Genomic DNA, 16,590 nt, shown 5'->3' on the forward strand with positions numbered 1-16,590 from the left:
CTTGTTGTTGACCCAACCTGTCCCCTTTGAAGAGCTGTGTTGTCGAACAACAGCGCCCCCTAGTGCCTAGAAACATTGCGGTCAAAAAACATTAGCCGTTCAACATTACATCAACACAATACAGACCCATATTATGTCTAGCTGAGTAAAATAATGAAACATATACAAGGTAAAATAAAGAGTTAGAATAAGGAAACAAGGAAAAAGAAGAAGAGGAAGAAGGGGCGTGGCTATTCTGCTCTTGAAGCTGTCCACATTGTAGCTTTCCCCTCCCCTTTTGCGAGTCACATGGCGGCTTTTCCGCTCTCTCATGACAATTTAGCGCAAATAATCGCAGGACGAGGCGTGCCATGCTGCTATGTTGTCATTGGGCATCTTCTTCAGCCACAGCTCTCGGTACCGGGCACTACTCGGCGCCGACCGTCGGCCTGACACACCAGCAGCACCAGCAGCAACCATCACCACCAAGTGGACGTAAGCGGACATATTAAACAACAAGACTACAGAGTTGACGAAGCAGGAAGTGGGGCTATAGTTTGTCGACGAACGCCAGTGGTGAGTTGGGGAGTCCATATTGTGGTTTAGCCTGACAATTAAACATTACTCTTTTATATGTGAGTCTATATGTACATTTTCAGGATGTGTTTGATTGGTTTGAATGTCACTTTCTAAGGTGCGTTGCTTTATTAACACCGTGTGTGCCGCCGGCCGGGCCGGCTACTGTCATTTCCCGACAATGAAACAAAACATTAGCAAAAAGGCAGTTTTTTCTCGGTGCATTTCTTCTTAACACTGAGTTAACTCGTTTTAGCGTCATCTAGCGTGACTAAAGATTTATGTTGAAACGCAACTGTGCTCCAAAGTAACAGAGACCATCAGATGGCCTCCTTAAATCATTAGTGGCGTTTTGCATCAACATCTGGAATGGACAGTCTATGTTTTCAGTGTCAACAACAAACTAGAAAACAGGATGCAAATCACATATCGGTACTAATCACCACATTTAAATTGATTGATCATGTCGCATTTTAGCTATTTGAGCATGTATCAATTGACTAAGAATACAAACTTGCCATAACCTACTACACAATTGTATGGGGTCTATTATACTGCCTGCTACCACCTTTACTGCACAAATAATGGTTGGTTTGGTAATGATCTGGTTTATGTGAAACATGTTTAACAAAGTTACATCGAAGTACAGCCTAATTAACCCTACATAGTAACAAGTCTCACTTGTTCACTTCCTGTATTTGGCTTGTTCATACAGTATGTTACCATTTTCTAACAGGGAATAAGTGTGATAGGGTTAATAGAGTTTGGCAATAGCACAGCAAGAATAAAAGAAGTAAAAGAAGTAAAAGAGTAAAAACATGACAAAAACGGTACAATAAACAAATATTTGTTTTGGTCATTGGAGTGCAATGTCTAATGTCGCGGTGATGTCTTTGAGAAGAACGCAATGGCTGTTATGTACAGTATTTGAAGATGATGTCCAACAGTCACTAACACACGCCAACAACAAGAGGTTATTGTTTGGAGGCAGTTGAGCCTCCTGATGTTATCAGTAGATGGGACTATTACTGACCATGCACATGACCTCACCCATGGGAAGGGAAGCACTGCTTCTTCCTCTCAATGTGCACAAATATTAGCAGCACATCAGCATTGAGCCCTTGCTTTACTATTTCAATAAAGTGTCAGGTGGAAGAGAAGCACGTGCTTCTTGCATGTTTCATCATGTTGTTCCTGTGGATGTTTGAGCAAAAGGAAGAGAGTAACGAATGGGAGTAACGAACGAAGGGGAGCCTTCCAATAGGTTAAATATAGAAGGAAGAAGTACTTTAGTTTGAGCTGTATGTCAATTCTGACACGCAAGTGTGAGTCAGCTGACTCCAAATACCAAACAGAGGTGTGAGCAGCTTTCATTAAGTCTAGTGTACCGCAAAACATCACACGCTGGGCATTTCCTGCTAGTGTGTCATTGTTTGAACATTTGCTGTGCTTTATGCAAAGAATTGGATAATGAGTGTAAAATTGTCAAACGTAACGTGATGCGTCAGGCTACATTTTAGCAACACTTTGTCAGGCTTTTTATGAAATTACCAATCAGATTTGCTGCATTTCAATATGCTCAGATGACCTTTACAACAATACATGAGTCTTGGAGCATTTTTAGTGGAATGAATAGTGGAATTGAATGAATGAATGAATGAATGAATGAATGTTATAGTGTTTTGTTTTGTGTTTCACAGGGCAAACTGAAGAAGCAGCCATGTCCAATGAACGCACGCCCCTCGTCACTTCAGGGGTGTGTGGTCTGACAGTGGCGTCGGCAACATGCGGGGCCGTAGTGGACACGTCACCTGACTCCAGCTCTGGCACACCTAGTAAAGAGCCCCGAAAGCTCAACACATTTTTTGGGGTGATGGTGCCGACCATTCTCTCAATGTTCAGCATCGTACTGTTCCTGCGAACAGGTGAGCAATGGACCTTTTACAAAAAAGGATATCAGTTAGGTGAACCTAAACTGACATGGTTTGATTTTGCAGGGTTTGTTGTTGGTCATGCTGGTCTCCTGCAAGGTCTCCTGATGGTGTTTGTTGCCTACACCATCATAATGCTTACCATCTTGTCTATATGTGCCATTTCCACCAACGGGGCCATACAAGGCGGCGGCGCCTACTGTATCCTTACCAGTACCTTTACAAATTTGCAATCTGTGCATTTCCCTGATCTTACATACATTACACAAGCCTTGACGATTAATCAGACATGATCAGTCGATCGCTGGGCCCTGAGTTTGGAGGAAGTATTGGTTTGATGTTCTTCTTGGCCAAAGTGTTTGCGTGTGGAGAATATGTTCTTGGTCTTGTGGAAGCTATACTTGATGTCTTTGGCATGGATGCTGGTAAGTTTATTTGTACTGTGTAGCCATTTTTTTAAAACACATTTCATATTTCAGACAAAATACTAAACAACAAACACAAGAGAAAGCATTTTCCACAATGGACAGGGAACCTCGTTCCATTAGTGACATCCATCAGTCTGTGTTGTGGGTTATACTGTGATCCTTTCTTTGCGGTGGTTAATTGGTTCCAGACCTCACTGTGAGAAGTACATTTCCACTAAGTAGGATTCCTTAGTTATTATTCCTTATTGAAATATTTTCACAGGTCGAGCATAGAAAACCTGTTTACGACCTTCTATATGTGTGTTTAACATTATTAGAGCACTCTAGACCTAAAATAACACCCCTATTATGGTTGTACCATTCAGATATGATATATATCATAGCAGAAATTTGGTCAATATCAGAAATAAATAAATAAATAGATAAATACACATACAGTATATGTGTGTGTTTTTATATGGAAGAGTACTGTAAATAGTGCATGTTGAATACAGGAAGTGAACAAATGTATTAGCAATATTTGGGCATGTGGCATTGTGAATTGTAACATGACGTATTCCAATGTCACCTGTATGCATGTTTGAAATAAATTACAATAACAATTTTAATGCTTGAAAATGTTGCAAAAATACAAAAAAAATGTATAAAATTTGCTTCAATATTCATATCTGTGCACCATTAATAAGTCACATTCAACCACTAAACAGTGTCATTTATTAATTAACATTTTTCAAAAAACAAGCTAGCGCGCAGTCCACACAGCAAGGAGGCCCCGTGTTTGATTCCCTGCTTGGGCATCTCTGTATGGAGTTTGCATGTTCTCCCCGTGCATGCATGGGTTTTTTCCGGGTACTCCGGTTTCCTCCCACATTCCAAAAACATGCTAGGTTAATTGGTGACTCCAAATTGTCCATAGGTATGAATGTGAGTGTGAATGGTTGTTTGTCTATATGTGCCCTGTGATTGGCTGGCGACCAGTCCAGGGTGTATCCCGCCTCTCGCCTTAAGACAGCTGGGATAGGCTCCAGCATGCCCACCACCCTTGTGAGGATAAACGGTAGAAAATAGATGGATGGATGGAAAGAACAAGCGAGTGAAGTTGCATAATTTAAACCAACTGTATACAGTAATTCATGATTTGGTCCTTCCTTTCAGAAACATCCGTGTCCCAGGGTGTGCATGTCCTTCCTCAAGGTTATTGGTACACGGTGCTCTACTCCTCTGTGGTCCTCCTGCTGTGTCTGATGGTGTGTCTGGTGGGCGCCCACATCTACTCCCGCACCGCCTTCGCCATCCTGCTGCTTGTCACCGTGTCGCTGCTGTCCGTCTTCATCAGTTCTTTGGCTGTCAGTCCACGGGAATTCGTCATCACTCACTTGGGTCCTGGCAACCAGACCCTGCATTACAATGCTAGCTATACTGGCTATAACATCACCACACTGAAGAACAACCTGGACTGTAAGTGTTTGGGTGCACTCTGGCATCGCTTCATGCCTGCTTACCTAATGTCTCTTTTTTTTACCCTCTAGCTGGTTACTCTTTGGACTACAGCACAAACACCGTCATGTCCTTTGCCACCGTGTTTGCCGTCATGTTCACCAGCTGCACTGGAATCATGGCTGGAGCCAACATGTCAGGTTATCGCTTGTTACTTTTTTTGAATAAGTTGTTTCTTGTGAGGTGATTCATGGAATGAATTAGATTATCTACTCCACTGAGATCTTTGCGCTTCTCTCTGAAGGAGACCTGGAAACTCCAAGTGTATCCATCCCCAAAGGTACCATCGTGGCCGTCATTTACACATTCATTGTCTACGTTCTCTTCTTCCTCCTGGTCAGCGCCACCTGTGACAGGTGGGCAACAGTGGTGATGTCTATTAAATGCTTGGTGGTACTGTAGATGACCATAATGTATTCCACTGTGTGTTTTCTTCATGCTTTCTAATCTGCAATAATTAAGCTGCTGTTACTATTGGGGAGATTTTTTTTTTTAATTTTTTTACACAACATACATTGTTAAAAATTGAAGAAAGCCCATTTAAAGGTGAATGTTCTTCACTCAATAACACGATTTTATCTGTAGGACTCTGCTGATTCAAGATTATGGCTTCCTCCAAAGAATAAACATCTGGCCGCCATTTGTGACCATTGGGATATACTGCGGTGCCTTGTTTGCTGCAATGTGCTCCATGATCGGAGCATCCCGAATCCTGCATGCTCTTGCTGTGGATAAGCTTTTTGGTACCGCTGCACAACATCTCTCTTTGTCCAAGTCTTTTCTACTAAGCAGATTCTTTCCCACAGGTTTGCCATTAGCACCCGCCACCATCACATCCAGTGCAGGAAACCCATGGATGGCCGTGCTTTACACCTGGGGGTTGGCACAGGTGAACAGGCCCTCTGTGGTAAATACTCATGTACTCATACGGCATGACAACTTGCATTGTGTGTTGTGTTGCAGTGTGTGGTGTTTGCCGGTCAACTCAATGCCATTGCCAGCTTGGTAACTGTTTTCTACTTGCTTGCCTACGCTGCTGTCGACTTGGCTTGTTTGGCACTTGAGTGGGCATCAGCGCCAAATTTCAGGTAATCAGAAAAGAGTGTGGAGCACAACCACTCTGTCATTTACCAATGTGATAATACTGCTATTTACAGCTGCATTGCTGTAAAAAAAAAAAAAACTTAAACTATATTAGGAAAACAGGAAGTGAACAAATGTAACAGTTACTGATTGTAAAAGTACCAGATGAAGGGGTAGGATTTAATAAGCTTTGCTTCTTCCTACTCCTTATGGACATGTGGAACTGTGAACTGATTATGGGATGCACTCAATTGTAATCTGATGCATGTTCAAATGAAATTAAACCATTACCATTATCATTACCAAAAGTTCCTGCCAACACTAATCTACCCTATAGGATAATTACAGAACTGTTTTTCCTATGTTCTACCAATTGTTCAGCACTTCATTTCCCATGCCGGTGTCAACTGATACCGTTATTGACAGCAGCTCTTCCCTCAAACCAATGTCACATCTTGTGTATTTAAAAATTAATCATAGGTGAGGTTCTTTTCTTTTTCATAGTTTTATTTTTTTTACGGATACTTCTCCAACATTCTGTTTGCTTCTCCTGTAGGTCACTAAAAGATGTGTTTATCGTCACACGGGCATCCTGATTCTATTTTTGTGTTTTACAGGCCAACGTTCCAGTTCTTTTCCTGGCATACGTGTCTGCTGGGCATTCTGAGCTGTTTAGTCATGATGTTCGTCATAAACCCTGTGTACTCATCCGGCAGCATCGTGCTCCTGTTATTGCTGCTGCTCTTCCTTCACTACCGATCTCCCACCAGCAGCTGGGGCTACATTAGCCAGGCTCTCATCTTCCATCAGGTACTCGAGAAGGGACCCATCATCTCCCATGTACCTGCATCACTGTTCCCTCCTCAGTCTCTTATTCTCCACCTTTGGCTGTACTATAGGTGCGCAAGTATCTGCTGATGCTAGATGTGAGGAAGGACCATGTGAAGTTCTGGAGGCCACAGGTCCTGTTAATGGTTGCAAACCCACGATCTTCCTGTCAGCTGATCCTCTTTGTCAACCAGCTGAAAAAGGGAGGACTGTTTGTGTTAGGCCACGTGCAGCTTGGAGATCTAGGTAATTATCCTGGAGTGGTCTGTGTAGGCCATCTGCAACTAACATTAACATTAAGCAATTGAACTTTTGTTTACTTCTTCTCAAGCAAAAGGGTAACTGATTGTTGTCACATGCTTTCATTGCTTTGCTGTGCACAAAACAGACTACAATTCTTTCACTTCCTGCTTGACATTGTTATTTATAGTAAGGCAGGCTACAGTTGTGCTAGCATTGCAAAGTACCTCCAATATCGACCTACTACTACAATTTAATTACATGATTTTACTCACTCTTTGTCCTACCCTGGAGCAAATGGTGTCTTGTGATACATTATCTAATTGAAACCCAAAGAGCAGGACATACTAACAGTATATTCTTACAACAGTACCATAACCAGCCCACAGAAAATGAAGTTTAATATGAAAAATACACATTTAGGTGAGGACCCAGAAATAATGTGGGCACCACTTTCAATGCCATTGCCCTCTAGTGGCAGATAGAGGTAACTGAGACCTTTGCCTAAATGGCAAGTTTCTATATTCCTTTAAGGTATAGTTTGTATATGAAGTTGTATGACACGCAAAGACAGCTGGGATAGGCTCCAGCATACCCGTGACCCTAGTGGGGATAAGCAGCATAAAAGGTGGCTGATGTACCATGAATAATGTGAAAAAGTCACACTTTATATCTTCCTTCCTTTTAAGATTCTCTGCCATCAGACCCTGTGCAGCAACAGTACAACTTCTGGTTGAGCTTAGTCGATAAGCTCGGGGTGAAGGCCTTTGTAGACCTGACGCTCTCTCCATCTGTCAGACAGGGAACACAGCATCTTCTGCGCATCACAGGTCTCGGTAAGCATTGAATTGATGCTCCTCTTTTCTCGTCAGGGGTTAAAAAGTCACTTATGGCTGTAATTAACGTTACTGTGACCCGTGCCAGTGGTAGAGATTTTTACCACAGCACACCACCGGAGACATCTGGAAAGCTGAGGCTGGAGTCTATGGAAAATTGTCCAGATAAATCATGAGGAAAAAAGTGAAAATATTTCACATGTAATATAACAATGATATATAATAGATGGTTGTCATCAATTAAGTAAATAAATGACCTCATCCACATATATATATATATATATATATATATATATATATATATATATATATATATATATATATATATATATATATATATATATATAATACAATCATTACTAACGCATCCATCTTTAGGCATATTTAGAGGATTTCTTCTTGTTTTTAAACATCCCCTAGTGACATCATTACGTCTTTTCAAGGTGGCATGAAACCCAACACTCTGATCTTGGGTTTCTATGACAACTGCACCCCTGAGGACTTCTTCCTTCAAGATACTGCCTTTTGTGGCACAACATTGGGACAAGGCGCTGAGGGCGAGTATAATTTTGGGGTTGACCTGCCTTCATTACAGGCTCATTTCCCTCCAGTCCGACATGTTGAGAGCCCACGCTGGCTCTCGCCTGAGGAGTACATTGGGATCATTTCCGACGCCATCAAAATGAACAAAAACGTGTGCCTCGGACGTTATTTTTTCCACTTGGAAGGAGAGGGGAAACAGAGCAAAGTGGACGGGTCAGAGCGGACCATTGATGTGTGGCCTCTCAACCTGCTGCAGCCTGGCTATCGAGATTACCAGGACGTGTGCAGCCTCTTTTTACTGCAGATGGCCTGCGTGCTCAACATGTCCAGCAAGTGGCGCAACGCACGAATGAGGATCTTCCTAAACGTGGAGACGGAGTCCAGCGACCAGGGCTGGGTGGTCAACGAAGAGACGTTTCGAGACTTGCTGAAGAAACTCCGAATCCGAGCGTCCATCAAGATCGTCCCGTGGGACTCGGTGGTGCAACACCACACTCAGCCAATAGAGGGTGCTGAGGGGCAGAGCCAAGCTCTCTCAGAGCCCTTCTTGTCTGCAGTGAACTCTATGTTAATGGAGCACAGTTCTCAGGCTGCTGTCCGCTTCCTGTATTTACCACGCCCTCCTGCTCATCACAGCCAATCCCAGATGTACTTGGCTCAGCTGGAAGCAGTCACCAATGCTTTGGGGCCAACGCTCCTCATCCATGGCGTCACCCCTGTAACTTACACTGATCTGTAAGCATCTGTGTTTGTACAAACTCTTTCCTGACTTATTTAAGTATATATAAGCACTGGTTACATGTAAATGAACACATCATGTGGATGCAATGGTACAGCATAGCAAAGACTCACTGGCCACTCCATTAGATACATCTAATGAGCTATAGGAGCTCTATCTTTACAGAAATGAACAATGCCAGAGAGGTATTCATTTACCAATATATTTATTACTGTGGCAAACATATTTTTACTTACCTGCGGATGAGTGGTTAGCGCGCAGACTTCACAGCTCGGAGACCCGAGTTCAATTCCACCCTCGGCCATCTCTGTGTGGAGTTTGCATGTTCTCCCTCTGCATGCATGGGTTTTCTCCGGGTACTCCGGTTTCCTCCCACATTCCAAAAACATGCTAAGTTAATTAATTGGTGACTCCAAATTGTCCATAGGTATGAATGTGAGTGTGAATGGTTGTTTGTCTATATGTGCCCTGTGATTGACTGGCGACCAGTCCAGGGTGTACCCCGCCTCTCGCTCGAAGACAGGTGGGATAGGCTCCAGCACCCCTGCGACCCTCGTAGAAAATGAATGAATGAATGTCTTACAATGGCAATGAAAACTGAGTATTATTACTTTTGCTCCGGTATTAGATCACATTAGATGGTGTGGGTGTACCTAATGAAGTGTCTGGTTGGCGATTGACACTACATTCTAATCTGTTACTGTCAGCCAAGTGGATACGCACCCTTGAGTATTGTACGTTCTAGTAGGGTATTTTCCTATACCGTTTCATGCACTTGAACTCCTTTAGTGATTATTACACAATTATCACACTGTCTTAATGAGCTTTTTTTTTTTAGAATGCCCATATAAAGAGTCTTATCATCGGGGATGTAAATTGGAATTTTGTGGTATTTGAAAGACAATTGTAGAATCTTTTTCTTTAAATCATTTTTTGCAGGGCCAAATTTTCAAATAAGGGAACAATTTCATTTACACAAGTCTACTTTTTTATATGCATACATGCACAAAGGAGAGTCTAATCAGTCACGTACCAATGATGGATCCAATTAGGTAAAGATTGTTACAGACAAGTTATCCTATCACAGGTGTAATGTAGCAAATGCACTTCTTTTTGTGTTACATTGTCGTGTTTAACACTGCATGTTACCTCAGCAGGAACAGGAACTTGCTAAAAGAAACGGCGGCAAACATGACTCAGCAACAGTTCATGAAACGCCACTAAATGTACGTCTTTATAAACATGCATAACTCTTGTTTGTGAAAGGCAACTGAATGTATACTCACAGGTCATTAGGTGCACTAATCTTTAATAAGATCCAATACAGGAGCGGTCACAAACACTGCCTTTACTAGAATGAAAAAATAAATTAGAAAAATATTATATTTGTGTGTTTGACAGTGCTCTTGTATTGGAGCATATAAGATAGTGCAGGTGTACTTCATGTTGTGGCCAATGAGTATATCTTTGTAACCACAGTAGTGCTTCAATGTAATAAATATCGTGTTGTTAATGTTGTCTTTGTGATTACTAGTAGACGTGTTCTGCACGTTTCCGGTACGGATCGCTGAGTACTTCCTGTTAGCCCAATCTTGTGTATCGTCTCATTTTGTGACATCCCTAGAAACAACACAACTTCAACAAAACACGTTACACAACCAAATATAAACTAAAATAAGCAAAACTTAAACTTTCGGGCCTTTCAGAAAGCATTCAGTTTTTGTTTCTTGTTGCTCATTTTCTTCACCTTTTCAGCTTGCTTGTGTGGGTAACTCGCCACCCCCCCCCACCCCATTTCGTGTCCCCAAATATGGCACCACTTAACCAACTGTCAGACAACCATGTTGACCAATCAGATTCATCAACCATCTTCATCCATTCATGAAAAAGTAGTAATAGTAAGTTTCATTAGACAACCCCCCCCAAAAAATCACAAATCAATGAAATCCATTGGGTGTCAGATTTTTATTATTATTTTTAAAATATATTATTAAATTATATATATTTTTATATTATTATTTTATTGTGGTTTGGCTTTTGAACTAAACAGTGAACTGCATTCTTGGGTCTCCTTTGAGGATATACAGTACCAGATTCCCCAAAGTTATTCAAGTTAGTCATTTTTTTTCTGCTTCCTGGTTTACTCCTGGTCGTTACCCCTCTATTCCTTCCAGTGTATATTCCTCCTTGTGCACTCCTCTTTGGGCTTTTCTCTGCTGTGCTCCGTTGTGTAACTTTCCCACAAAGATTGATGACATACGAAGCCAGTCGGGCATGAGGAGTCCAAAAGCAAACCTCTGAAAGATTGTGGAAAAAATAGATGAGTTGATGTGTTTCCTATGAGAAATATGTGTTAATATAAGATTGATATGATTGATGCTGACCTGTACTGTGTGTAACAGACAGCCACTGGTGTAGCTGGAGTAGCCAACTGTGTTCAAGGCCTCTCGGGCGAAATTTGTAGCGCTTTTCACCAGACAGCTGCTTTTCATTTTGTTCATGTTGGTGGACACCAAGAAGGGCATGACACACTGTGGAAAAAGTGATGATTATTCCTTATTGAGTACAATGTCATCTACAATATAAGTTTTTTTTTAATGAATTTATCTGTCATCAGGCAGCCAAAGTATTGATGAAAGGATGCCAGCATTATGTTGAGGAGAAAATACAATTTTAGGGTGCACTCCCACCACCCCCTCTCTGTCCCACATTGGCAGACACCGCCCAAGCAAATGTGTTAAATATGTACATATTCTCCTCTCATTCCATGTGGAAGTGGTAAGTTTTTGGCTTGTTACTTTGTCCTCCTTCCTCACTCCATTTGAAACACTTGAGTGAATATCATGAATATATAATAAATGAATTACAGAGAGGTGGCACGGCGGTCTAGTGGTTAGCGCGCAGACCTCACAGCAAGGAGACCAGGGTTCAATTCCACCCTCGGCCATCTCTGTGTGGAGTTTGCATGTTCTCCCCGTGCATGCGTGGGTTTTCTCCGGGTACTCCGGTTTCCTCCCACATTCCAAAAACATGCTAGGTTAATTGGTGACTCCAAATTGTCCATAGGTATGAATGTGAGTGTGAATGGTTGTTTGTCTATATGTGCCCTGTGATTGGCTGGCGACCAGTCCAGGGTGTACCCCGCCTCTCGCCCGAAGACAGCTGGGATAGGCTCCAGCACCCCCCGTGACCCTCGTGAGGAAAAAGCGGTAGAAAATGAATGAATGAATGAATTACAGAGACCAACTAGTTAGCTCGCTAACTTGCTATGCTATGTCCAATTAATTGATGTCCATTTAAGGTCCACCAAAGGCCATCACTGTGTCCAGATCCGGACCGATATCGGCCATTTTGTGATGTCTGGTCTAAATGAACGTCTAAAGAATGATGTTCTGCAGGTAAATCTAGTTCTCAACTTTCTTTCAGTTGTTTACCTGGACAGTAATCCCCTTTGACTTGTACTCAGCTTGCAGACACTGAGAGAAATAAATCACAAACGCCTGCAAGAAAGAAGAAGACAAGGTAAGTTTGAATCTAAGTTGCAAGGAATTGGTAGTATTTTGAAACGCGTACCTTTGTAGCGGAGTAAAGAGCCAACAAAGGCTGTGCGTGGATCCCCACTTGAGAGGAGATATTGATGATCAGCCCTTTCCTTCTGCACCAGACAACCCACAACCATGTGTAACCCAGCAGTACATTATATTCAGTAGCCACATGACTTCATCAACATACCTTTTAAGCATGCCAGGAAGAACTAATCTTGTCATCTGAGCAAGGACAGAGAATTAAATAAGATATCATGAAATGCAAATAGTCATAGTTGACATCACATCATCTTACCTGAGCTACAGATAGCGTGTTACAGTTGATGACCTCACTGATTTTCTGGTCACAAGAGAACCTAGATGTTAGTAACGCCTCACGGATGAGTCTGTGTCATTTGGAATCAAACTAAATATACAATACCTGTTCAGCACATGCAATTTCATGGAACAAGGCAAAGTCATCAGAGTAGGACATTGCCACATTGTTAACTGTAACACAGAGATAACATGGAGAGTCATTTACAATTGAGAGTCAACCACTGATTGGATCATAGACAGGTGACGCAGCAAATTTCCAGTTCCTGTTTCCATGACAGTAACAAGGATCTTTTATCATTAATAATACATGACAAACACAGTTGGACTCAAGCATTGTATTAATAACACAATGACACCTGCACCATATTGTACGCTAACCAGAAAAATGTCCTCAAACTGAGGCAAAAATATGGCAACATGACATTTCTTAAGTTGTATTGAAATATAATGCAATTGAACATACTATAACAAAACATAACATAATGACTAGGGATGTCAGATAATGGATTTTTTTTATACCGATATCCAATTCTCAATTTCCGATTCCAATATCAATCGATACCGATATGTGTAACATCACATACTATTGGAAGTATTGCAGGAAGAAATCTTAATTCCGCCTTGCATAACCAACAAGTTTAATATCCGAAAAAGACATAACGTTAGTCAGGAGCGAGCTAGCTTGTTACTAGCCACCCACGGTTGCTTACACGCTTCAGACTGGATTTGCTGAGGTCATCATTTGCATGCCCGAAAATACGGGAGCCCGTAGGCCTAGAAACAGCATTTAAAAACATTTATTTTTATTATCATTTCACTTCCAATATTAAATTTTTATGTCGATATCGTCTTGATAGTCACAATATTATCGGGCATCCTTAATAATAAACATCATAGCATCATAACAGAGCATTACATTACATAATAACATAATATCATATCACCTCTAGTCTACACAAAAACAACCTCAAGTCTTGTGTTGCTAGGCAACAAGCATTAGCTTCAGCATACTGCTGTGCACTGACTGTTGACAACATTATTAAATCAAACTTCAGAATGTGTCAGGTCATGCTTATGATCGATAAACTAAGATAAGCGTAGACTTAGGATAACAATTTAATATAAATAAGATAATGACTGCTACGTTGTATTACACTGTATTAATGCACTGACACACTTATGGATGAAAGATGAGCAAGCAATTATTATGGAGCGTGATGAGAAGTCGAAAAAAATTATTACTGCCAAAAGGAACATTGTTGTTGCCAATAGAGTGAAGCAGGACCACTGCAAATATTGTAATACTAGAAGACAAATAGGATGAATACTCATGCAAGGACTGCTGTGACATATACGTCGGCAAACTTTGGCCACGGTAATATTTCATATTACTTTTTATTCCTGATGCACGGTCCAAAATGTGAGCAAATGCAGCGTATTGTCTTGTCTGAAAATCGATATCTCTTATAGAGAAATTCATCAGGGAATGCTAGCGAATCGGTGTGATCTCAAAGTAGCCACTCTCGTCGTAGTGCTGCATGAATTGTTCCTACATCTGCGTTCTCAATAAATGTTTGTCGACTATGGATAAAATGTTATGAACCAGATTTGACCATGAACGTTCTTCTTTAATTGTTCCCAATATATTTCCCAATTCCCATTAGCCGTTTTCTTACCTAGAATTCCAATCTCCAGGTCCTGTAGTTGTTTGGCCATGAAAGGGTAAATGTTGTGGTCGTGTGTGAAGTCCACCCGGATAGTGTGAGTCTTTTTTCCATGCTGTCCCTCTGACAGAGTGAAAACAATTTTAGATATACAATTAATTTATAGAACTTATTTTAATAATGCTGTATATTGAGCCAGAGCCCTGCCATTGAGTTTTGATGTCTGTTTTAAAGTCTGTCAATACCTCTAAATAGCGGTTCAAACATTGCTCCCTCACTCTATTGCGTTATATATTTTTTACAATTATATATATTGTTTCATGGTTAGTTCACATTTAGTCCACAAAATGCATATTTAAGCAAATGTTACACATTCTTGGCCTAAATCAAGCATTTTCAAGCATACAAATGTTCTAACTTGCCTTAAGCGGCAAGCATCAGGCAGAAGTGGTGGGAGTTTGTGATTCCCAGCCAACAAATACGGGACTGTTTTGCGAAACTGGACTATCCGTAGCTGGACTATCTACCAAACTATTGCTGAAGTCGTTGGTCATGTTGAAGAGTCAGAAGAGCAATCTTTAAGTAATAATTTATCAGTGTCCTAATTGTGTAATCCTAAAGTAATCTGAAAAAATGAGCTCAGCAGCTGTCCGGAAGTCCTCGGGAACCTTGGGAGTATGACCAATCACAGCAGAATGTAAATATATAGAAATAGAAAGTCTTAAACTAGTTTTCTATGCTGAAACTATGAAAATCTTCAGTTTCTTCATATTGATTCAGATTTTGCGGAAATGTACTTATCACAGTCGGGTTTGGAACCAATTAAATTGAAACTAATTTCAAATTTAATGGCAGGGTTTAAATCTCTTCTCACCAATCTCTTTGGCCACCTGTCGAAGCTTTTCATCACATCTGCTCACCAAAACAACATTCAGGCCTCTTCGAGCCAACTGAAGACAAGAACACCATCAATAAAATAAATAACAAAAATATGAAACATCACAACATTGCTGGACTTTTTCTCATTTCGGAGAATTTTAGAGACTCACCTCCATGGCGTACGCTTTACCTATGCCAGATGTGGCTCCTGTGACAACTGTGGGAGGAAGTACACAAACTTTTCAGGACTATTGTATAGACTTACCGTCACTGAGGAAACTGAAAAATGAAAGGATGCAGGGAGCCACTTTATATTTTAAAATTTGTAAAAAGCCTTAAATATATGTTATTTATTTAAAGACTAATCATTGTGGTATTATTAGTTATTAGCTTCAACAGTTCAGCTTTTTTACTGTTACGTGATGCCTTTTCTGTTTTTCACCCCCCCCTTCCCACCCCCCAACAGTCCCATTTGTAGAAAAATGCAAACTTAACATGGAACAGATAATAGAAATGTGACAGCTAGCCCTATTTATGTACAGTCTTTGTTATATACACCGAAATATACAAAAAACAATTTTTCATGTAAATATATTTTACAGACAATAACTGTAGTTTTACACACAGAAAACAACACAAAATCATTACAAATGATAACTGGAAGGAAATTATTGTTGATTGTAGACTTCCTGTGCATCCTATATGCTGGCCACTTCCTGTAGACCCATGGCGGATTACTTAGAGTCACATGTGATAAAAAATGCACAGATAGTGATAGGGTGCTTTCTTTGGGCACTGGATTTTGTGCAAAAATAGAATTCGGGGCAAACTGAACTCTATTGTTGTCATGCACGTAACAATTGTTAAGTGCATTATTGTACGAAAACGAAAGGTAGAATTTTAGCGAAAATTAAAAACGAAACTATATAAAAACTGGGGTGTTCTAAGATTTTGATCACCAGATGCGTCCTTAATGACAGAAAAGTCCACAATACCATGTTCAAATTTGATTTGAAATTTGATTTTCACCAAATAATACCTTGTCCAAGTAGCATATAAGTATCTCTCACATGGACTATCATAAACTGACACACAGTTGTTTAAATGAACACTGAAAACGTTAAACATTACCTGCCCATTGCCCGTACGTCCTTAAATCCATTTGCCAAAACTTAGATAAAATAAACTCTCTGAAGCCACACCAGAATTTCCCTCCTGTTTTAAGCAAGTAGAAAAAGAAAGTCAATCCACCAATGATGACCAGGATGTCAGGGAAAGACATTTTGGTAGACTGTGACCAAAGTCTATAATTCTATGCAAGACATCAATAAGTATGTGTGCCAAGATGACCTCTGCTCCTCCTTTATTTGCTGCTCCACCTCTTACTATGTACAACTGGCATGAGAGGTACGAAACTACCACATACAGTACATTTATTTCAATTGTTAACAAAATCTATAGGATTACAATATTCCAACACATTTTTGAATCTGAATTTTTAAAA

The 16,590-nt window shown here is 40.6% G+C and overlaps 2 protein-coding genes across 2 annotated transcripts; one reads left to right on the forward strand and one right to left on the reverse strand.

Annotated features, from left to right (window-relative positions):
- Window positions 1-263: 263 nt before the first annotated feature.
- On the forward strand, window positions 264-10,556 carry slc12a9 (solute carrier family 12 member 9). Its single transcript, XM_058087344.1, has 14 exons — window positions 264-555; window positions 2,256-2,480; window positions 2,553-2,687; window positions 2,774-2,911; window positions 4,070-4,372; window positions 4,444-4,551; window positions 4,656-4,767; window positions 4,997-5,154; window positions 5,218-5,300; window positions 5,375-5,499; window positions 6,112-6,304; window positions 6,394-6,568; window positions 7,252-7,398; window positions 7,842-10,556. The coding sequence occupies exons 2-14, from the start codon at window positions 2,276-2,278 to the stop codon at window positions 8,678-8,680; spliced, it is 2,721 nt and encodes a 906-aa protein (XP_057943327.1). The 5' UTR covers window positions 264-555; window positions 2,256-2,275; the 3' UTR covers window positions 8,681-10,556.
- A 76-nt stretch (window positions 10,557-10,632) lies between these two features.
- On the reverse strand, window positions 10,633-16,368 carry hsd20b2 (hydroxysteroid (20-beta) dehydrogenase 2). Its single transcript, XM_058087345.1, has 11 exons — window positions 16,218-16,368; window positions 15,257-15,303; window positions 15,082-15,157; window positions 14,220-14,330; window positions 12,647-12,714; window positions 12,521-12,565; window positions 12,413-12,447; window positions 12,254-12,335; window positions 12,115-12,180; window positions 11,065-11,211; window positions 10,633-10,977 (listed from the first exon to the last, which is right to left on the reverse strand). Exons 1-11 carry the CDS (start codon window positions 16,366-16,368, stop codon window positions 10,834-10,836), a joined length of 972 nt encoding a protein of 323 aa, XP_057943328.1. The 3' UTR covers window positions 10,633-10,833.
- Between the last annotated feature and the right edge of the window lie 222 nt (window positions 16,369-16,590).

The sequence above is a fragment of the Doryrhamphus excisus genome, chromosome 11 (assembly GCF_030265055.1).
Source record: "Doryrhamphus excisus isolate RoL2022-K1 chromosome 11, RoL_Dexc_1.0, whole genome shotgun sequence".
Lineage (NCBI taxonomy): Eukaryota > Metazoa > Chordata > Actinopteri > Syngnathiformes > Syngnathidae > Doryrhamphus > Doryrhamphus excisus.

Coding starts and splice junctions, on each gene's coding strand:
- slc12a9 (XM_058087344.1), top strand. CDS start 2,276: ATGTCCAATGAACGCACGCCCCTCGTCACTTCAGGGGTGTGTGGTCTG. Junction 2,912..4,069: donor TGTCTTTGGCATGGATGCTG/GTAAGTTTATTT, acceptor CCTTCCTTTCAG/AAACATCCGTGTCCCAGGGT. Junction 4,552..4,655: donor GGCTGGAGCCAACATGTCAG/GTTATCGCTTGT, acceptor TTCTCTCTGAAG/GAGACCTGGAAACTCCAAGT.
- hsd20b2 (XM_058087345.1), bottom strand. CDS start 16,368: ATGTCTTTCCCTGACATCCTGGTCATCATTGGTGGATTGACTTTCTTT. Junction 15,304..16,217: donor GACGTACGGGCAATGGGCAG/GTAATGTTTAAC, acceptor TTCCTCCCACAG/TTGTCACAGGAGCCACATCT. Junction 10,978..11,064: donor GTCTGTTACACACAGTACAG/GTCAGCATCAAT, acceptor ACAATCTTTCAG/AGGTTTGCTTTTGGACTCCT.